Source organism: Vulpes vulpes, chromosome 15 (genome assembly GCF_048418805.1).
Source record: "Vulpes vulpes isolate BD-2025 chromosome 15, VulVul3, whole genome shotgun sequence".
NCBI classification, from domain to species: domain Eukaryota; kingdom Metazoa; phylum Chordata; class Mammalia; order Carnivora; family Canidae; genus Vulpes; species Vulpes vulpes.
The window spans coordinates 31,041,352-31,063,872 of NC_132794.1; the positions used below are offsets into that span (position 1 = coordinate 31,041,352).

General features: G+C 34.2%; 1 protein-coding gene across 22 annotated transcripts in view; it reads right to left on the minus strand.

Moving 5' to 3' along the window:
- ROBO1 (roundabout guidance receptor 1) overlaps window positions 1-22,521 on the minus strand; it is a 1,128,624-nt gene that overhangs the window by 137,825 nt on the left and 968,278 nt on the right. For all 22 annotated transcript variants that reach the window (XM_072738096.1, XM_072738103.1, XM_072738098.1 and 19 more), the window contains one exon: window positions 6,062-6,219. In XM_072738096.1, the coding sequence (XP_072594197.1) occupies window positions 6,062-6,219 (158 nt within the window). The remainder of the gene's footprint in view (window positions 1-6,061; window positions 6,220-22,521) is intronic.

Genomic DNA, 22,521 nt, shown 5'->3' on the forward strand with positions numbered 1-22,521 from the left:
TTGAGTCCAGGTAGATCTCACAGTTTATACTTTACTGCTGCAGTATTAGTTTTTATTATATTTTATTGTATCTATACAAAATTGCCAACTCACAACATCAGCAATATTTGCTTTAACTACATTTCTTATTCATTATATAATTTATTATAATTGTTTAATTTTTCAGCAATAAGTTTTGAAACTTGTATAGCTAATTATATTTGAACCTGGCTAATCCACAATTTGGATAATTATAAAACACCATTAGGTGAATAATTCACTAATTTAAAATATCTTTTTTAATATAAATCCTTCTTTCTCTAAATGTCAAATGGTGAAGTTATTTATCGTCCTCTTACCTTTTGAGGTAGGGTTTCCAGAGCTAGAAGAGAGAGTATGTGCCAGGAAGGGGGAGGGGCAGAAGGAGAGAGAGAGAGAGAGAGAGAGAGAGAGAGAGAGAGAGATCTCAAGCTGACTCCACACTGAGTGCTGAGCCCAACGCAGTGGTTGATCCCACAACCTTGACATCATGACCTGAGCTGAAATCAAGAGTTGGCTGCTTAACCAACTGAGACACCCAGGTGCACCTAGACCAATTCTTAAATGTACCAATCCTAGTTTTGAGGCCACCATAACCTTCACTGTGTGAACTATCTCCCCAGACCATTATAAACATGAAGATAATATTTTATTTCATGTTTACAAAGATTTTATTTTAAGTAATCTCTACTCCCAATGCGGGGCTTGAACTCATAACCTTGAGATCAACAGTTGCATGATCTTCTGACTAGGCCAGCCAGATGTGCCCTAAAGGTAATATTTTACTGCAGAAATTAAAGGTTACTGTCATTTTAGTTGAAATTTACATTGATTGCAAGTGAAAGTCATTATATATGTAGCAAAACCTATAGGATCCTAATAGAAAATGTTTAGTGAGCAAAAGACAGACCCTCACATAATTATCCCCCAGCCAATTCAGAGTTAATTGCTATATTAGTGAAATTTTAGTATTTATCTGACAAGGTTGTTGTCAAGATTAAATGGGTCAACACATATAAAGTGCCTAGAACAGGACCTGGTACATAGCAAGTGCTATAGTAAATGTTTACTATCATTTTCATTGTCATCACAATCATCTTCTCTAGGAGACTAATTAGCAAGTATAAGTGTGCCATAAGGGAAAAAAAAATGCTTTTCATGGACTTTTCAAGGGAATTAAATGAGATAATGTGGAGTATCTGGGGCATGCAAAGTGCTCAATACTTTTTTTTACCTAATTTTAGCATTATACATTTTTCACTTTACAAAATCATCTTGAATTTAAGCACAATATTTCTGAAATGTGATGAGATAAAATAAATATATCATTTTTTATAAGGTATATCCAAATGTTCTACATTACCAAAAAAAAGTTTTGGTCCTCTGATTCATCTCTATGAGAAAATTTCATTTATTAATTATAATGATTATGACTAATTCTCCAGGCATATGAGGTAAATCTATTTAATCCAGTCTGCCAGTTATACTACTTCCATTTCTAACTCTAAATACCCATGTCTAGAAAAAAAAATAGAAGAAAGGAAGAAAGACTAAACATCATCTAAGTCTTCCTTCAAATTATTCTAAGAAATAAGTGCCAAAAGAGTTCTAAAAGATTCTCCTGTCAGGTAGGAAAATAAGAAAATGCTATTTATATATTGCTGGTTTATAATCATTATAGATCTGAAATTTGGCTCAGAATCCAGGTCAATGTAAAAAAGAAATGACTTAACATCAAAAATACAGGTGCAGCTACAATTCAATTACATATTTGCCCTTTTTTTTGAAGGGTGTGTCTTTGTTCTCACAGCTGGGAGAGTCATACTTTACATTTTCAACAAAGAAAGCCACCACATTAAAGAACTCTAGAAATTCCTATGACCAAAACTGTAGCAATAACTGTGCAATCTTTCTTGCCTTTCATAAAGATATTATGTGCTTTAATCTCCTGTTCATTTGTACTCAACACATTTGGCAAAATACATTAACAACAGAAATGAAAACAATTATTTGAAAACAAGCTTAGGAAAGAAGAATCACATAAAATGTCTAATACCCAATATCTCTTAAGAATCTACTTTCAATTTGCGGGGAAAAAAGAGAATTGTTAAAGACAGTAGACATTCTGTTTCTGTTTTAAATTTTTGTTTTCATTACTCAATTTTAGTCTCGCCTAAAGGAAAACAAAAACAATTATGATCTAAACAAGAACAGTAATTCTGAACCCAAACTGCTGATTTTAATCTATTCATCTCCCTGCATGTATAAGTATGTTTTTTACCTCTAAGTGTTTTATCAGTTTAACAGTCATAATTTATCCAAAACACACAGATGGTCTTAGAAATAGTAAGTTTCAGATGTTACCATTTTCTAGCATATGGAACACTATCGTGGATCATCATTTTGGCGGCCTTTAACTGTTTTTTTTTCCTTTAACTGATTTTAAGATTATTTATACATTAACATCTTGGCATTTTTTCATAGTCATAGGTTATTGCAACTTTAAATTGCTTGATTCCTGATCAGAGGTTGTTCTTATATTGATTTGAAAGTACTAATATTTAGGGGAACCGGTGCCCTGTATTGACAAGACATCATCCCCTGCACAGCAAAGGATAAATGAAGACCCAATAATAAATTAAACATTTTGGCATAAACCATGACATCTCTTCAAATTCAATATGTGATACAATAGGAAGTTCTGAGGATTTATAAAAAATCCAATTTGCCATAGCAGTTCTAAACCGTTAATATCATGGAAAAAGCATAGATACACATGTATTAAGAGTTAAGTCTGAACTTTCAAAATATGAGGCTACAATCACCTTTATTATCTTCTACATTAGATATACTATAAAAAGAATTGTTGATGCTCTGTGTCTGATTTCTATCTTTCCAATCTCTCCTGAACCAGTTCAATGAGGTTTCAACCCCTCTTTTCCACTGACACTGCTCTTATGAAGGTCATCAATGAGTGACCACCAGGTTGTTTAATCTAATGGTCAATTCTCAGTCCTTCTATTATGTGATGAACCAGCTGCAACTGACTCAGTCTTTGCCACCTCCTTAAAACACTATCTTTGCTCGGCTGCTCTCTGCTCTCCTTCCTTTTCCACGGCTCATTCTCAGTCTCCACTGCACTTTCTGCCTCTTCTCCCTGAGGGCTAAAAGATGGACCTCTTTTCCTTTCTGCATATAATCACTCCCTTGGTGACTTCAGTCTTCTGTTTTTAGAATATATGTGCATGATGATGATTCCCATACTCATCAGGATAAGACACATTAGTCTGTGGTAAGAAATGCTCCATGACGTAACACAACAAAGATTTCTCACTCATTTGATGTTCATCATGGAAAGACAGAGGTGTGGGGTGGAAAGTTTTGGTACCCATAACTCAGGGACCCAGGCTCTTTGAGTGTCTGTGTTGTAGCTGCACTACTTGGAACATGTGTCCTCTTTTGGTTGCCACATGGCAAAGAAAGAAAGTGCTGGAGGCTCACTCACTAGTATTCAATTTATTTAATTTCCACTCACAGCCCATGAAGCTGAACCAGTCAGACTGGCCCTCCCAACAGCAAGAAAATTGGGAAGCAGAGTCTTTTCATCTGCCCAGAAGGAGGGGAGGCTTGCATAGTAATGAGTACTTGCTATGTCTACCACAACTCAATTTTTTCTCCAGCCTCAACCTCAACTCTGAATTTCTGACTCATATTTCAAACTGCCTATTTGACATTTATACTTGGATATCTAATAAGAATTTCAAAATTACAATGTCCAAAACTGAGTTGATACTTTCAACCCCAAATCTTCTCTTTCTAAAATCAGGGGCATCTCAATATTTTCAACTACTCAGACCAATCAATTAAGGTAGGCTTTGACTCTTCTCTCATTCTCTCTCTCTCTCTCTCTCTCTCTCTCTCTCTCTCTCTCTCCAAGCCACATCCAGTCTGTTAGCAAATTCTGTTGGCTATTGCTTCATAGTGGATCCAGAATTTAACCACTCCTCACTACTTCCCCTCCTAGCAGACTGATCCAAACCACCATTTCCATCTTGCCTAGATTATTGCAAAAGCTCCCAACTAGTGTCTTAGTTTAATCATTATAATCCTTCAGTGTGTTCTCAAGACAGCAGAGGATTCTGCTGAGAAAACTCTGATGCTTTCCACTTCACTCAAGGGGAAAAGCCAAACTATTTACAAGATCTATAAGGTCCTACAGTCTGGCTACTTGTTCCTCCAATATTATCTCCTACCAATCTCCCCTCTGCTCAACCCTCACTGACCACTTTGCTCTTTAAAAAAAAAAATGTGAAAAAAAAATGTGTTTGGTAGGCCCCATGTTTAGGGTCTTTAAACTTATTGTTTTTGCCTGCCTACTTTTCTAGATACTTGTGTATTCTTCTCCTTTAATGTTTTCAGGTCTTTATGAGAAGCATTCTCTGGTCTTCCTGTTTAAAACTGAAACCCTACCCCCACCTTAATTAATCTGTCTACCTCTTTAGTATTTTCTATAGGACTGATTATAGTTCAGCATATCAGAGGTTTTATCTGTATACTCACTCACAGAGTATAAATTTCAGAAGGGCACTCACGGATTTCTGCTTAACGCTACATCTCCAATGCTGAGAAGCTTAGCATTAATTTGTATTAAACATACATAGGTAATTAATCAGGAAAGATCTGAAGGAGAAAATGTGTAATAATGGTTTCAATGTGTTTGAGTCATTCAGGCAGGGAAATGGAAATTACAGATAGTGGTCATTAGGTGACTTAAAATGTTTTTAAGGCAAAGATATTATCTTAATTGTACATAAATCTAGAAGGAATCTGTCATCACCAATAAAAGAAGCATTTGTTCCCATAGTCTCTATGCCCCTGTGCTTGCTCTTGACTTCACCTCCCCAAACCAGTGTTTCCCACATAGTTCACTTTGCCATGTGACTTTCCCGCACCTCCTAAAAATATAAGCTGGGTTATTCTTACCTCAACTGCTAGGATTCTAAAAATCCTTTGAAAGACTCATTGTAATTCAGATCACTGCAGGGAAAATGCTTGGTATTTTTCTTCAAGGTCCCTAAAATCTGTCTTCCATAACCTTCTCAATTTTCTTTTTCACTATTTAATCCTGATGCTAATTTGCTAACAGGTTGTTCAGAAACAGAGCAAACATTTATTAAAGTTATATAGTCTGGTTATAACTTTGTTCTTCTACATGTTTAGCTGTGACTCTTCCTTAAACACATTCTCCTGAGTATCTCTAAATCTTGGCCAATGAATTTGTAAAGGACAGAGCATATGTGCAAAACAAAGAAGCTGGTAAAGGGCAGTCCTGTACAACCACAGAATCAATGAGAGTTCAGTTATTTTGCTACTTTAGTAAATACCTTGCAAGATAGAAGAAAGCCAAGAAAAAGCAAAGAAGTCATATAGACTCACTGATGTCAAGAAGAAAATGCATTGTTAGTCCAGAGAGTGGACTTCTCTACTTGTATCATAGCAGGAATTTGAAATCTAATAATCTAGTCACAGGGTTTTATTTGGAATGAGATAAATCCATTATTACCCATCACTCAGAATGAGATTTTAGTTTTCAGAAAAAAATAATAAATTCTACAGAATACACAAGCTATTTGAAAAGGAGAAAGAGATTAAAAAAAAAACAACAACAAACCTGAAGTGACTTAGGAGGCCTTCTGAAACATACTATATTACCAAATTTTTAACAATTTTTACTGTAGCATATGGAGATGTGATATGCCTTGAATTATAATAACAACTAAATCATACGTAAAAGTGTTAAGTCTAAGACATTAAAGTAGAAGTTATAGTTTTCTCTTACTAATATCCAAACTAAGTAATATACATTTTCCACACTCATTTTCATGTCAACACAGGGAAAATGGAAGTATGTTTATTCTAAAAGAAGTGAAAATGGGAGATAATTGCAACCCTTTATAAAAAAAAAAACACTTCACACCTTTCTCTCTTTTCTTTGGTGAAGATAGTTAGATCTATACTCCCCACTACTGAATTGAATACTCACAGTTATTCTTTCATCTTTATCATCAAGTGGAGAGCCATCTTTCTTCCACGAAATGGTGGGTTCAGGATGGCCTCGTGGGGGTTGGCATTCCATCACAGCAGGTTCCCCCACTGCCACCATGACATCAGAAGGATTTTGTCTGAAGTCATCCCGTAGTACTGGAGGAACAAGATTAAATCATTATACTCAATTGTTAAATATATAGCCCTTATCTCTGAACTCCAGCAAAAAAGACATTTATTATAATAAACTATTAGTAATACCCATCTCAGTATATCTTGGAGAATCTATATCTACTTAGAGACATATGCAACTTAATAAAGATGTCTGGCCTTAAGCATACACAACAGGGATAATTTGATATTCTCGATGGTCAGTGGACAAGTGTATTTTGCTATTTCATGCTCTCACGATTAGTGTTTGGTATTTCTTCTCTGCCTCCTGCCCATAGTTTGCCATCCATGTGCTAAAGAATAAAACTGAAACCTCCTTTTACTTATATGACACATTGGGATGATGCTTTCTATTAGTAAGTGAATTACATACACATACAAACCAAAAAAGACTTCCACATGTGCACTCATTTGAGAGTTATTTTAAAGATATTTAATATTAGTGTATAAAAGAATATAATCATTACAATTTAAAAATGCTTATTATAGAAACATTAGACATATTTGCAAAATGACTACGTTCAAAATACTGTCTTATTCCCTTATCACTGAGTGAAGCAAATGTGAGAAGGAGCCAAGGATGAAAAGAGCACTGCTACCGACCATGTCACTTTGCATCTTCTATATTCCGTGTTTTTAGTTATTGTATGATAAATATTATTTGAATCCTCAAACCTCATCAGAGTGAGAGATATTATCAATAGTATTTATGTTATTAACTTTGTATTTTAGAGGAGGAAAAGTTTATTACAGTGATCTCAACTGGATATTAACATACTATAAAACAAGTAGTATCATTCACTTTGTAACTATTGGAATAAAATGTGGAAAATTAGCCAGATTTGTATTTCAAAAATGGCTCATACAGAAAAATTGCCCTCTGTTTCTTGTAAACATCAAGAAATCATGAAATCTTTGGCATCAGTCTTAAATCACAGCTACACTGTTTACTGGAACATAGTCTCCCTTTCCACATTTACAAAGCAGACATGGAGATACATACTTCAACACAAAACCTAAAAACATTATCTTTCTCCCACTCCATTTTCTCCCAGTGCATAATTAATGCAAACAATTTCCATAATCTAATTTTAGATGGTACTTAGAATGTTCATTGATATGTTAAGTGCATAGATTTGAAGTGATAAATGTTACTTATCATTTGAAATCCACTGAACTCAGAGTTTGGTACAATTTTGTACCGGAATGGTGTCCTTCCATTCCAATGACATTTAGAAATATTTCCATGGATGAAGTACTACACTGTAAAAAACTTATCCTCAAACTATTATTTCAAAAGCCACGCTTATATTTTGGTTTCAAAACCTCAAACAAATGTACAGGCTTACAAAATTCTGTATTTTTCTCTTTTAATTGTCTACTTTTCTTTCTTCTACTCCAGCTAAGTATGTGTACACATCTGGGTAAGTTTTAACAACCACTCAAACAAAATTGTTTTTTTATCTGCATATTGAGACAATTTGGGCACAACATGACTATGTTAACACTTGGAAAATAAGACTTCAAAGGGAAGATGTAGTCCTCTTAAGGCAAGAATGGTAAAAGGAAAAAGAAAAATCAATTACACCACATTGTTATAATTCTAACTTTAATACTGTACAATATTTATTAATAAAATACACGCACACAAAAGTAAACCTTGTTGAACTGAAAACTCCACTTACTGTTACCACAACATAAAACAACAGGGTTTGAAGACTTGTTTTTATAAACTTACGTTATGATTAGGTATTAAGAATGTACTACAAATAAAACATAAGGTTTATAGAAAAAGCAAATGAATGGACCTTAACGAAGGTAAGGTAGAATGAACCTTTACTGGATTACATTATTAATCTAAGATAACACCTCTGAAGTTTTAACACCCTTGAAACACGCAAAAGGACAATACTTTTCAAGTAAAAATAAACCATTTGTACAATTTTTTCTACTTGTGAGCTTAAAACAAACTTAGTAACATTATATCTTATTTACAAATTGAGATCATATCTCAAATAAACCAATGAATAAATAAAATGTCTTTCAGAAATATCAAAGGTCTAAGTCAGATAAATCAAGGTTGGTTTTTTTTTTTTCATTTTCTATGTTTTTTGGGTTTTTACAGTATAGAATGAAAAGCTAACAAAATGTAATCCACTAAAGATTGTTGCTTAGATAATGCTCATGCAATTACTTTTGCAGCTGTAAAGAATAAAACCCTAGTATTGCCTATGGCTACAGGCAGCCCTGCAGAGTTATGAATTGAAGACTTTTTTTCTCTCTTCTATAAAAGCAACTTTCTTCCTTGTACTCGTCTTGAACACTTCCTTTTGGGGGAAAAATTACATGTCATATTATAAAATGGTATGCACTTTTAGTTAAAATCCAATTTGCTTAATTTATGTCCATATTTAAGTAATTAAAAATTGAGTTCAAATGATTGGCAGCATTTTGGCAGATTTTTCTGCCAATGGTATCCATAAGTATTCTCAAACACAGTTCATTTTTCTTAAAAAAAAATCTTTCCTTCTCTAACATTGTTATTAATCTAAATGCATACTTTTGATAGTATGAATAGTATGAAATTCTAAAGTCTGGAACTAATTTTTGAAAAGAAGATTATATATGGATTTGAAAAAGAATGAATTACATATATATTACATATATATGTTATATAGAGAGATAATGTATCCAAGTAGATATCACCTAAAAGTTATTAAAGAAACCACTGTTTATCCTAATATTACATTTCTTCCCCATGTATATAATGTTTTATGTTCACAGGTTGGGACACAGAATTTGACTCAACTGCTTTTCACTCTTTTTCATTCTGTTAAATTAGGGGGAATAAAACCCCACCAAAAACTTATAAGCTTCATTGAATCACTGAATCTTGAATCTCCTTTGAACTATTTTTTTTTTGTCTAAAAATATAGTTGACTAAGAGATATCTTTTAAATCAAAACAAAACTATACAATCATTGGTCTTTCTGAAAAGTATACAATTTCAATATGATTCTCAAAATAGATAAATATGTTTTCAGAAAAAGATTCTAAAATTTAGCATTGACTTTGCAATCTATTTGAGTAATGTTGAGGAAAGAGGGCAACAGAAAAAAAATGTTAAGTAGAAACTGTTTCAAGTATTATGGACAGTTTAATATTTATAATACTCATCTAAGACCCCGGGGGAAATTTTAGAACTGAGTAAGACATAAAATTATAGAATAGGCACTGGTCTTTGACAATATTTAATCCATCCCCTAAAGAGAGGCAACTGAGTCCCAGGAAACTTAGTCACTAGCTTGTGTTATTTGTTAGGAAGAGACGAGAAGGAAACAAAGATACCCCATTTTCAAGGCAGTGCTTTTTTTTTTTTTGAACATGCCAACATTTTACTATCAAATGTCATTTACCTATCTCATCAATTATATTTCCAACAAATCCACCCCGTTATTGCAGAAGGCCTGACAGTGATTGTTCATCGTGTACTGCAGTCTCATGACTAACCAATTTTGGTAAGGCTCAAGTGCTCCTCAAATTAATTTGGTTCCCTAATCATGTGGTGAACATCTGTGAACTACAATGCCTTCTGCTTCATGAATCACAGAATCCTGGTGCAGTTAGGAGTCTGAGAGATGGGTGATCCAAACTCTTTCTTTTAGAAATTAAATAATCTAAGGCTCATCAGAGAGGAGAGAAGCATGTCACATAAATAGTAACAATGATAATGTGAGCAATGAAACAATGCTAGCAATAGCCAGCATTTATTGAACATTTGCTATGTAAGGAGCCACACCAACTACCCACTTACTTAGGGCCTATAATAAGGCTAGGACAATGTGGATTTTTTGTTTCCTTTTAAGAATAAGTAATCTATAAAGATTTAGCAGCAGTGCTAGAACACAGATCTCTTCATCCACCAAGACCTTTTCTCTATCAATTTGCCCACCTATCTGGTCATATCTGAACACAATGTTCCCAATTCTAACTACATAAATATTATGATACAATTACTATTTCAGCCTCTTTCTATTGGGACAGAAGTTGAATGAGAAATTTCTCTTCTGACAGTCAACTGACTCTGAATATTTCCTGCATTTTTGTGTTTTCTCAGATTTTTCCATGTTTGGAAGACGCCACTTCAAAATTTCAGTGGTATGTTGAGAATTAGAACTCATCATTCAGATTAGTATGTTGTGCTAACTCTTCTCAGTAATTTGCTTTTATTTCAACAACAAAATGACTAAAAGAGCTGTACAATAAGTGTTTTAATTAAATATAAGCATGTTAATTAGAAGTAGATATCTTGGAAAAAAAGAGAAGACAATAATATGCAGTTCTAGGATTTTCTTTTCTACTTAAAATACTACTTTGTCAAGTAAACCCTGCAGCAAATAGTAGTAAACTGTCAACTGGGAAAATAAATTAATATATCAATAAATTCCTTGAAAATTAGGGTATATCAGAGGAAAATAAAAAAGGAAGGGTATTATCAAAGACAAGAACTATATAGATGTTTAGTCACAGCATGCTTGTTATATTTATCCACCTTAATTGCTTTAAAAATTACCTATCGCCTACCTAATCTTTAATTTTGAGCAGATAACAAATTACTCCCTTTTATGATACTTCTAGTCCTCTATCTAAATGCCCACCTACATGCTGAAATAAGTAAGTGTTATCTAATGTCAAAATAGGTATCATTCTTCCATTTAACATATATATACTGAACACCTACTTGGTGTCTGGCACTTATACTACAACTTTGGTATTTTTCTTACAGTGAAGTTTGTGTAAATGCTGATGTCTGTCAAGAGACAACATTAATCTTCACCTTGTCAGAAAATGGCAACAAAATAGAGTTTCACTGCAAGTTATTTTATATTAAGATCTATGTTTTAGGAGCTAGATAACAAACTACATCATGAAGGCTTTTGTAACTACTTGCGTTCCTCCTTAGTAAGCTCACAGCATCACCCAGAAGAACAAAATGTTATCTGAGGTTCAAATGTGTTCAAGACTCTTTAACATTTCTTATTATTTAAAAAAAAAATTAAGTAAATTCTACATCCAATGTGGAACTTGAACTCACAACCCTGAGATCAAGAGTTGTGTGCTCCTGCGACTGGGCCAGGCAGGTGCCCCAAAACACTTTAACATTTCTTAAAAGAATAATTCCAAACTTTTAAAAACATTCCAATAAGAAGGACAAATTTATAGAAAAATAACCCGTCGAAGAGGAAAACTAAAATGATAACCTGTAAAATAATATCCTGTGAGGTATTATCCACCTTATCCCATCATCTTCTAAAGCTAAGGAGTTTGATTTTTTAAATGATGCAAGCCCCCAGCATATATTCTGTACAAAGTCAGGATTTAGCCATAACTGTTTCCTAAAGGATACATATTCACTCTAAAATTTGGCACTGAATATATCTATGACTGCTCTTCAATAATTATGTCATCTTCCAGTTGTGTTTTTTTTATAGCACACAGCTTTATTTTTAAAACTTAAATTATACTTTGGTTAAGATCCTGGAAGAAAATATGCTGGTAAAAGCACTTATTTTCTTAACTACTGGAGTTTTTGAAGATTTCACAAACCTCTTATGCTGTATCCTAAGAAATAGTACATTTTTTTTAAACAGTACATTTTTTTAAAACAAATTATATGTTCTGAAGAAGTTATATAGTATGGATGGATTTCAAACACCATGCAACTTTAACTAACAATGAATACAGAACATAGTGAACAGAAGAAGCTATTACTGGAATAAAAAAATTAAGTACTTTATCTGTTTATATAACATGGAAGAACAAGCTTATGTAAAGACAGTTATATTCCTCTGTGTTTTCTGGGTTGCAGCAAATGCAGCAATGAAGGCACCCCATTCCTGGTCGCTTAACAGAATAACTTTCAGGTTGAGTCCAAGCTTAAGCCACAATCCTATTTTGCAGAAATATGCACACCATAATGACTCTCTCTATGAAAAGCCCTCATGGCTATCTGCAGTCCATGCCTCATGGTTTAATCATTTCACTTCAGGAATGAACAACAGTACAAGATATTCCCTAACATTTATTACTATGGTATTAAGTCATCAAGACAAAGGGAAGGCAAGCTTAGCACACCAGATTGAAGTTAGAATCAGTAATGTATTCTAGAGAAAGGTATACATCAATACAGATGAACATTTAAATACCTAATATTCAGGAGACTTGAATCGGGGGTATCATAAAAAAATTTACTGCCAAAATAAGTCACGTTGCTAAACTCATAGGTTCTAGCTTACTAGATGTTTGCATTTTACATACTTTATACTCAACTATAAATTAAATTATGAATGAAGAAAATATGGCATTTGTAAAACAGCACTTACATGGTATCATTTATAGATGTGTTTATTTTAGCAGTTGAAAAAAACCTAGAAGTCAAGAATCTCAGAATCACAACACACATCACATCCTTCCACTGTGTTGTGATTTTGATAGGTATATTCACAATGACTCAGTTATTTCCATACAAAACAGAGAGTTTTACACTCTGTCTTTTTAGAGTTATTATGAAGACTAATTATTTAGTGTTTGTACAGGATTTGCCATTTATATGCTGCATTACATCTGCAAAGAGGTATTACTGTTAGTCACTACACAAGGAATTGCCAAATTTCTCAGCTGCCAGTACAAATGCAAAGGAGGACAAAGGATGCCATTGATGAAGGCCTCTAAGTGCCAGAGCGAAGTCACACTCAGGAATAGCTTGGCAGGGTTAAAAAAACACAGACAGAATGAGGCTATCTGAACCATGGGACCCTGATTGGGGCAAGACAGGCATGTGTTCTTTCTTTGATAAACTCCAACTTTGTGTTTAGTGTCCAGCACTGAGAGAGTCCTTGATCAAGGGAATATGCTCATATATTCATTGTCTGGCTCTTTGTATTCAAATGTCAGCTCCAAGAGAACAGGGAATAGTCTTTATCACTCTATATACCTAGTGCCCAGAACAATGCCCAAGACATAGCAGGCATTCTGTAAATGTTTACAATAGGTATTATATACGAAATGCTAGGCATTATATGAAACAGTACAAAAATTGGCAGGAGTCCTATACTCATGGTGCTCAAGATATTAGAGAATAAACAGATAATATTCAAATAAACACCAACACAAATATGCAACTGTAATTGCAATTCATGCCTTGAAGGAACAGGATAGGATGGCATGTGAGAAACTAATGAGGAATATCGTTTAGATTGGAGGTAAGAGAACAGTGAGTAAATAACAGTTAAGGTGAAGCCTAAAAAATGAGTAAAACTCAGGCTGGGGAAGTGCAATGAAGGCAGAAATAACACAGGTTGAAGAAAAATCTTGGTACAGTAAATGAACTTGAAAAGACTGAGACCTGGGGTAGTAGGGCAGTTTGGCAGCGAGCAATACGAGGTTGGCAGGGTACATGGGGGTCAGGTTTGCTGTACACAGCAGCCATGATAAAGCATCAGCTTTTATTTCAATTCCCATGGGAAGCACTTCAATGGCTTTTAAGCAGAGCTGTCTCATGATGGAATTATCATATTTAAATATTCATTATAGCTACTCTGTGAATGAAATGGAGAGGAAAATAAGAATGGAAGTGGAGAGACCAATTAGCAGAGTATTGCAGTGATTAAGGGAAAAATGATGGTTTTATACTATTATGGTAACTCTGGATTTGGTGCAAAGGGGAGCACAGAAGTATATACTGGAGGTAAAAGTCAAAATGACCTCTTGAGTGGTTGAAGTTGACAGAAATAAAGATGTCAACAATGATATCCTGGTTTCTGATTTGAGTAACCGGACATGTCATTTGTATTTACTACTGTTTTATTTTTTTTAAGATTTTATTTTTTTTAAGTAATCTCTAATGTGAGACCTGAACCCACAACCCTGGGATCAAAGTCATAGGCTCCACTGACTAAGCCAAAAAGATACCCTTGAAAACACCATTTTTAAAGTATAAGAGGAAGGTATAAGAGGACAGACAGTATACATATACATCTTTCCCTGAGGAGAAATAGGATAACTTTGTGTGTGTTTGTGTGTGTGAGTGATATAATTCGAGAGTGGAGGGATAATACAAAAATGGTTTTATTGATTAAAAAAATACCACGGCTTCAAATTCTTCCCCTTAGTATTCAACACAGGATTGATTTTTACCTGTTCACACCTTTACACTACTATGTTCCAAATTCGAACTGCTAACTGATAATATCCCTGGATCAATTAATCTATAATTTTTATGATGACAAATTTTAAATTAGCTTGATGGATATTATATCATTTTAACCCATTAAAATCAGAAACAAAACTAATAAATTTTGATTATATAGACAAATATAAACAAATTTATATATGCCTGGACATGTGTGATATATATATAACCATTAATAAGTGGTATATTGTGATGCTATCCACAGTAGCAAATGATAGTAAAAACTCATACAGTTATTTTGTTCACTGAATAAAATAACTCAAAATATAATAGGGTACTTCTCAGGACTGCCATAAATTAAGCTCAATTTACTATTTAAGTGTAAGATAATCAATAGCATATTAAATGTTAATTACATGATTAGAATAATAAATGAGTTCACATTTGTCAGAAGTTTACAGAATGCTAAAGCATAATCAAGTTCCCTGGGAAAATGCTGAGTCATCAAATTCTTAAGGATTTGTGATTCACTTATTAATTCATTCAATAAAAGTACTAGGTATTGTGTTTAGAGGTGGTGACTAACAGGATAAACAACACATAATTGATCGCTGCTTTCAAAGCACTTCAGGATTTTCCTCTTGCTCTTTTTGTTTCATCACAGAATGCTTTGTTCCATTGAAATATTAGACAAAAGTTTAATATGCAAAGCAGATCAAGGGGATATGATTTCACTTCCGCATCTGGGACTGTCCTGCAGAATTCAGGTCTAGTGTTAAACTGACATATGAGTGAATACATACATTTCCCTAGCTCCTGCACTGATATTGTATGCAAGCTAAGAAGTGATAAATATAGGATTTGGACCTGGATTCGGTTGGATACCAAAGCTTGCATTTTTAGCACTAAACCTGGCTGGCTTTCTAGGAGAGGGATACTCAGACCTGACTTTGTCTCCTTGGTGGTTGATAAGAGGACTCCACTTTGGTGCCATTTCAAAATATATCCAGTCTTCCCCATCACACTGAAGTGAAATGTGGAGGAGTTTTTCATCCCTTGTTTAAAATAATGCCTTAACATTGGCCTATATTACTACAGCTTATAATATCAGAACTTCATATAACCTAAGTACAAATTCCCCCACTTCCATCCCCACCCCCAATTACAACTGAGGACCCAAAGTCCAGAAATTAAAAGGACTCAAGGTTATACAGTGAGTTAGTGGACATGGGCAGGCTAGATCTTGAAGCAACTATTTTCATAAAGACACATTTTTTAAAGTGCCTGAGACTGGAATGTATTCTAATTAAAGTATTTGCAAGGAAACAAAGGTGATTGTAAAAAAACAAATAAACAAAAAACCAGGTGTTTCTTTACCCTCTCAAGCCCAAGATGCCAGCAGCTACACAGGAGAACAGCTAAAAGGGAGTTTTCACATTTTATGGAAAGTCTAATGGTTAACAGTCTCAAGGGAGAAAAATCCTCACATTTTAAAATGATCTCGTTAAAACCTCCCTGGTAATTGGGAAGAGCTGGAGAAAATAGCTATTGGATTAAAAAACATACCACAAAAAAACTATTCTCACTAATGTATCTTTGTGCAGCATAATTAAGATTGCCAATTATAACATCACCCCCTCCCTCAACTGAAAGGAATAGTGATAGGAAAAAAAATTAAGTCTAAATAGCATACCCAGAGACACATCAACTAAACAAAAAGGGTCTTTAATTGGTGACAATCTGCCCTAAATCACTGTGACTACTTCCCAACATAATAACTTTCAGATCTGTTAATTCCTTATATCTTCCCTATCACAGGCTGTCTGGGGGCTTCAGAATATAATACCAAGTATCTACAGAGCTTTCAATCTCCAAGGAACATAACAAATATGCAAGTATGTAGCTGTGTGAGCTGCCTTCCCTAACAAACCAGGGAGCCCTTGGGAGAGTTCAATCAACCTTCAGCTCCTTGGCAAAGTTTAAGACCTCATTTTGCTGATAACTAGGAGTCACGCTAACAAACCTGACTAAAGGTTACTGGACATTAAATTAGTAGAAAAGCAAATCATTTTATAACTTCTGTTAAGGATGCTATCTTAACCAGTTATACTCAGTATTTTATGAAATATAAAATTTAAGCTTACAGAACTTTGAGAGGAAAAAAATATTGAACATGATAAAAATAATGCTCTATCAAAATAAAAATCTCAAATTATGAATCATTGCTAAATGTTATTTGAGTATGTGATCCTAACTTTTTAGAAAACTTTGGGGGGGGGGGAGCAGGGAGCTCCATGCAGGGACTCAATCCCAGGACTCCAGGATCATGACCTGAGCCAAAGACAAACAAACGCTTAACCAACTGAGGCACCTGGGTACCCCGACCCTATTTTTATATCAGGTAATGGAAATGGAGACCTTTTAAATAGATCTTATCTATTTATTCATGAGAGACACACAGAAGAGAGAGGCAGAGAGACAGGCAGAGGGAGAAGCAGGCTCCATGCATGGAGCCCGATATGGGACTCAATCCTGGGGCCCCAAGATCACACCCCGGGCCAATGCGGGCACTTAACCGCTGAGCCACCCAGACGTCCCTGGAAACTGTAATGGCAGTTGATTCGGTGCTACCAACGGTACCTACGGTACCTACGTGTTCCACCACTCTTCACCTGAACCCAGTGTAAGTTTCAGGTGCATTTACTGTATGCAAAACACCTGCAATCAACCAGAAGACTAATCCAAGTCCTAGAGAGCTACTATGGCAATGAGCCAGTGAAGCAATTAGAAACTGGCCGAAGATATCTCCCAAAGGTCCTAGTTCATCAGCTAAAGATTGCCTTGTAATTCCTTTTATAAGATCATAACTCTTTTCAATATTAAGAAACATCTGACATGCTGTGAGCTTACTATACCTAAGAAGGCCTAATTCATTGATTCTCACAAACCATTTTACTGGTGTCCCCTCCAATAATTTAAAAGGCCATGTCCTCTTCTCATACTTCAAAACTGGTCTTTGAAAGTTTAAGTGGCTACGGAATTTAAAATTGCTGGCCTATCATAAACATTAAATTCAAAAGAAAACTGCTCTTGCCTCCTCAGAACATCTGATGAACCATAATGACCACCATGATTAGATGCCCACCATGGTCCATGGAAATGCACATAAATACATAGGTACACTTTTTAAGTTGTAAACTTTACATTATTCACTTTTCAATCTCCTTGAAGTTGCACCTTCATTCCAACTCCTACCCAATTTTATCCTCATGCAATTCGCTTTTATGCTTGAGACTTATTGTTGTTGCTTACTCATCAGCCTTGAGGTCCCCTCAGCTTTGAAATAAGGCAGGTAGAACTAGTCCTGTGTTTGCTGCCAAGGAGCTTTCCACACCTCTTCAGGTTCACCACAGTCACTACAGAAAGATTCTGGAAGTCTAAACAGCATGTTTTTTGTTTATAAAGTGCAAGAAGGGCTAATATGAAAGTCAAGGAAAGAAAGGGGAATTCCACAGAGGGACATTTTTCTGGCATACCAGTTTTAGGAATGCTAGAGAGAGAAAGTGAGAATCTAGAAATCTCTAGAATCTAGAAAATGCAAAACCAGCACGCCCCATGTACTTTTACAACATACAGTTATTCTGGTGTGAAGATCAGTGCCCTAAATAAAGCCCCTACTCCTACTTAACCTAGTCATCAGCTTTGAAGGAGTTAGCAAATCATGTCTATTTCCAAATGGAGTCATGACCTAAAGGCCCAGCAGGTACAGGTCCTCACCTTAGAAATGAACAAGAATTAACTTCTCTGAGGAAAATTTTGGAAGTTTATAAAATTTATCATGAATTTGAGCTGATGCTTCCATGTTTCATGTTTATCACTATAAAACAAAGAAAAACAAGCTAAATGTAATCACTAATTTTACTGAGTTTAGTAAATTATCTAAGATTGAACAGATGAAAATACAACTTAAATGATCAATAGTCAAAATGGAATCAAACACACTCCGTCTTATGGGGAAAGAGGGCCAAATGCTTTCTCTGGAGGTTTTAAGAAAGACCCCTGCTTATAATGAGGAACAAATGGTTCTCAGGACAAGGTTAGCTGCCTGGTCTTTGAAAATATCCTAAACCAACTTAAAGAACCATAAAGTCATTAGTAACTTTAAGGAACTCAAATAAAAACAGAGAATCCTCTGGATTTGGATTATTATCCTTTAACATATCCCAGTTGGAACAGCAACATTTCTTATAAATTAAACAAATGTACGAGGTTTTGTTTTTCCACAGAGAGCAGCTGTAACATCTGCTTTTTTGACTATTTTTAAATTTATTACTATAGTTTTGAACCAAGGAGTTTATAACTAGCCAATAAAAATCCCTGATTATCATAAAACTTTTGTCTGTATTTTAAATACGTTGATACACCTGTTTTCTAAATATTTGCTAGGCTCCTTGACATATGCAAGTTCCCTATCAACATCAACATTTCTTTATAAGTTGCAATACAAACTAAAAAATGACAACTTCAGCTATCAATTTTTAAGTTTCTATACTTTCTCATCTATTTGGAGGACATACAAAAAGTGGTGTATAACCCTCTGACCTGCAATTAATGATAATGCATTTTGACAAAAGGAGGCAGATTCAGTGACATTATAATTTAAAATACTCATTAAAGTTTGGTTTCTAAAATCAATAGAACTTCCTATGGACAAAAAATATGTATTTTTTCATATTGTAAAATTCAGGATTTTTAGAGTAAGCTTGATGCTAAGTTAATTCAATGTTTCTATCCTTAATCATGTGTATTTAATCTCAAAGAACTGAAATTCATAAATTCTCATAAATGAAATTTTGAGATAATGAAAGTTATCATTAACTTTTATCATTAATAAATGATATTATTTATTATCAAAATGGGAATATTTACTTTACAAACAATAATTCAAGAATACATTTTCCTGCTAAAGAAATTATAGAACATTTTTTCCCTAGGTCTAACTCTGCATTCCCCTAGATCTAACTCTGCATTCTTGGCTCTTTTCACAGATATCTCTAGGAAAGTAAATAACAGTCCCACTTCAAGTTCACGATTATTTTTAATTGACAATGACCTATGATTTAGTAGAGATGAAGTCCTGAACTTACAGGCATCATGGAGCAATCCCATGGTCTTAATGAGCAACAAAATTAATGAGTCATATGACAAATTATTTATTTGTTTTTTTAAAAAAAGGCATGACAAAACATCAAATGCCCCTTTGGCCTAAATACTAAAAGGCAAGAAATAATGAAATTAAAAACACATTGTTGCTCTTACTCTGGATCATATTTCTAGTTGCTATTTTATTTTGTTTCATCATTTTAAGTTCAGGGTTCCAAAAGAGAAGTTTATGTGAACATACAATAATCTGAGATACATATCACTTAATGTAATGATGTCACTAAATATAGCAGCATTTCTTAATCACACATTTCTCAAATTAAGTTTTTCTTTGGTCTCCTCAAGGTCAGAACTAGAGAAAAATTTTTGCTTGTGTTAGGCATAAGAATTTCCTCTTTACTTTAAAAAAAATGAAAGGTTTTCATATGAGGAAAAATTAACCACGTTTAATTTTTCTGATTGAAAATACAACATTTTAAGGTTACTAACTTTACTGTCTTTATTAATCAAACTATTTATGCTGTTGAAACATTTAAGTAACAAAAATAATGTTATTTCTCTTCGCTTAGAATCAAAAAAATCAAAGGAAAGGCATTTACAGCTTCATGACCAGTAAAGGAAAAACCACAACCAGTAATTATTACTCTAGGATTTGAGGGGATCATAGACATGTTGAAAAAGCAAGGAAATATGAAAGAGAGTATGAAATAAGCACCATACTACATGATAAGTGACACAAGAGACATATATTTTACTCCCAAGCAGTATAAATAATTGACAGCTCCTACAATCATAATTAATTGATCTAAGTAAATACTTGAAAGAAACAGATTACCACATTCCTAACAAGGATAAGAGCTGGCAATATGTCAAGACTGGCAATTAAAATAGCCTCGATGGCATTATATGGTCATATAAATTCAAGGTTGTGAGCAAAATAACAAATAAAAATAAAGACAGAAGAAAACCAAATTAATAAACTCATTTCTAGTAGGTTTCTTTTGAAACCCTAATGACTAGAAAATGAACCACTGGAAACACAACAAATAACATAAGGCCTTCTGTACTCTGAAGTTGTCCTTAATATTTTAACCCATGGACTCCGCCTCCAATTTAAATAATTTAAATATGTGATACTTTATCACCTTTACCATCAAAAAACCCCATACCTTAACCTTCCAAATTATAATCAAAATGTAAACATATTTTGAAGTAATTGTAACTTTTCTTTTTTAAGTAATCTCTATGCCCAATATGGAGGTTGAACTCAGGACCCCAGAATTCAAGGGTGCATAGAGGGGTGCCAGGCATGCTGAAGGAACTGTAACTTTTAGCTAACTATGTTCAAATATCTTCATTATGAGCTATGGTTAATACATGCCCACAAACAGATGTTAGAAAATCACACTATTTTCTCTTCATCCACTATCCCCACCTCACTGATCTCTGGCCTTATTTATTCACATTTATCTTATTTCAGTAAACAAACATTTGAATTTTTAGTATGGGGCAGCCCGGGTGGCTTAGCGGTTTAGCGCTGCCTTCAGCCCAAGGCGTGATCCTGGAGACCCGGGATCGAGTCCCACGTCGGGCTCCCTGCATGGAGCCTGCTTCTCCCTCTGCCTCTCTCTCTCTCTCTCTCTCTCTCCTCTCTGTGTATGCTAATGAATAAATAAATTTTTAAAAAATCTTTAAAAAAGGAATTTCTACTATTTGGGAGCCCCTTAAAGATTAAGTCTCCATCTATGATTCTGCCAATGCGTTTTGAAACTACCTGCAAGATTTTACTCTCCCGTAATTCTCAGCCTACCTTCTCTCCCACACCCTCTTCAGCTCCCACATTTCCTGCCTCACAAATCCATTTTCCATTTTTCCTTAGACCCCAAAGGCTAGAACTCTAAACATAAAGGAATTTAAAACTCACAGAGACAGTGTGAGCAGTTTAATCAATTAAGGCTAGAATGTGAAGTAAAAAGTTTTAATTTTTTTTTTCTTTTAAACAATCTCTATACGCAATGTGGGGCTCAAACTCATAACCCCAAGATTAAGAGACATACTCTATCAACAGAGCCATCAAGGAACCCTTAAGTGTTATAGTGCATAGGTATAAGACATTATTATGTGTTAAATCATCTAATTTTAGTTAGGAATTGCAACTAGAAGCTGACTGGGATGTGGATTTTCTTTTTCTTTTTTCTCTTTGGAATTCCTTTTTTAAAAAATTAAATATATTTGACATACAACATCATGTAAATTTAAGGTATAGCATGTTACTTTAGTATATTTCTATATTGTTCTATATTGTAATATGATTGCCACTGTAGCAAAATTTATCACATTACATAATTATAGATATTATGGAATCTATTCAATAATATTGTTGTCTATATTTATTATACTGTACATTAAATCACCATGGTTTATTTACCACTCAATTTCATGTCTGTAACTTTAATAACAAGATCACTTTTACCCCCCCTACACTCCACTCCATGATAACCATCATTTTATTCTATTTTTTAGGAGGATGACTTCTTCTAGTTCCACATAGGGGATATCACACAGTACTTGTCTTTGGCTTCTGACTTGTCTCACTTAGCAGAATATACTCAAGGCCCATTCATAATTGTCACAAATGGCTTTGGATTTTGAAAAGATAACTGTGCTTCATCTTAAAAGTAAAGGATAATATTTAGGAGATTTTTCAGTTTAATTCAACAGAGAAGGATTTAGTCATATTTTCTAAAGTTTTATACTTTGGAGGCATAAAAGAGATAAAAGATAAGCAGTCGAATCTATATTCTGTGATCTTATTTTTATATGTTTATTATTTTGAATAATAGCATGTTTTAGTTAAAAGGAACTTAAAAGGTTTTTTTTTTTTTTGAGAGAGAGAGAGAGAAAGTGGGGTGTGGAAGTGTGGGGAGGGTTAG